The sequence below is a fragment of the Acanthamoeba castellanii genome, assembly GCF_000313135.1.
Source record: "Acanthamoeba castellanii str. Neff unplaced genomic scaffold scf7180000084759, whole genome shotgun sequence".
Lineage (NCBI taxonomy): Eukaryota > Discosea > Longamoebia > Acanthamoebidae > Acanthamoeba > Acanthamoeba castellanii.
Genome location: NW_004457640.1, coordinates 76,751 through 77,321, shown reverse-complemented (window position 1 = coordinate 77,321; position 571 = coordinate 76,751). Strand labels below are relative to the sequence as shown.

At 75.7% G+C, this 571-nt stretch overlaps 1 protein-coding gene across 1 annotated transcript in view; it reads right to left on the bottom strand.

Annotated features, from left to right (window-relative positions):
• ACA1_396310 (PH domain containing protein) overlaps positions 1–571 on the bottom strand; it is a gene marked incomplete at both ends in the record, with an annotated part of 3,804 nt that overhangs the window by 2,255 nt on the left and 978 nt on the right. Inside the window, 2 exons of the mRNA XM_004351570.1 lie at positions 4–246; positions 309–492. Coding sequence (XP_004351622.1) covers positions 4–246; positions 309–492 — 427 coding nt within the window. The remainder of the gene's footprint in view (positions 1–3; positions 247–308; positions 493–571) is intronic.

The following is a 571-nucleotide window of genomic DNA, read 5'->3' as shown; positions in this document are numbered from 1 at the left end:
TACCGCCCGATCGTCTGCTGCTGCTCCACGTCGCCGTCCTCCATGGCGGCTGCGGCGGCGCCCCGCTGCTCGCTCGGACCCGCGAGCGCCTCCAACGCTGGCGGCGATGCCGATGCAGATGTGGACGTGGATGACTCGGCGGCGGCGGCGGCGGCGGGTGTCGGGGCAGCGGCGGGTGTCGGGGCAGGTGCGAAGGGGAGGAGTGTCCAGGATCGCGAGGTGGCCGAGGAGAGGGTGGTGAGGAGGCTGCGCAGGTGGACGGCGATGGGCGTCGGGGCGGCGGCGGCGGTCGTGGCGGTGGTGCGGACCGGCTGGTGCTGGGAGGGGAGGATGGGGAGCGACGCCCGACGCGACCCCGGCGAGTCGGGGGCCTCGTCGAGTAGCAGCTGCAGCGACGAAAGGGCCTCGGGGAGGGCCGTCGACGAGGCCGACAGGGCCGACAGCAGCGACGGCGGCGAGGACCCGCCCGGGGACAGCGGAGATCCCGGAACTCTGGGCGAGGGCGGCGGCGACGGAAGCTCCGAGGCCGACGACGACGGCGAGGTGGCGGTGGTGGTGGCGGTGGCGGTGG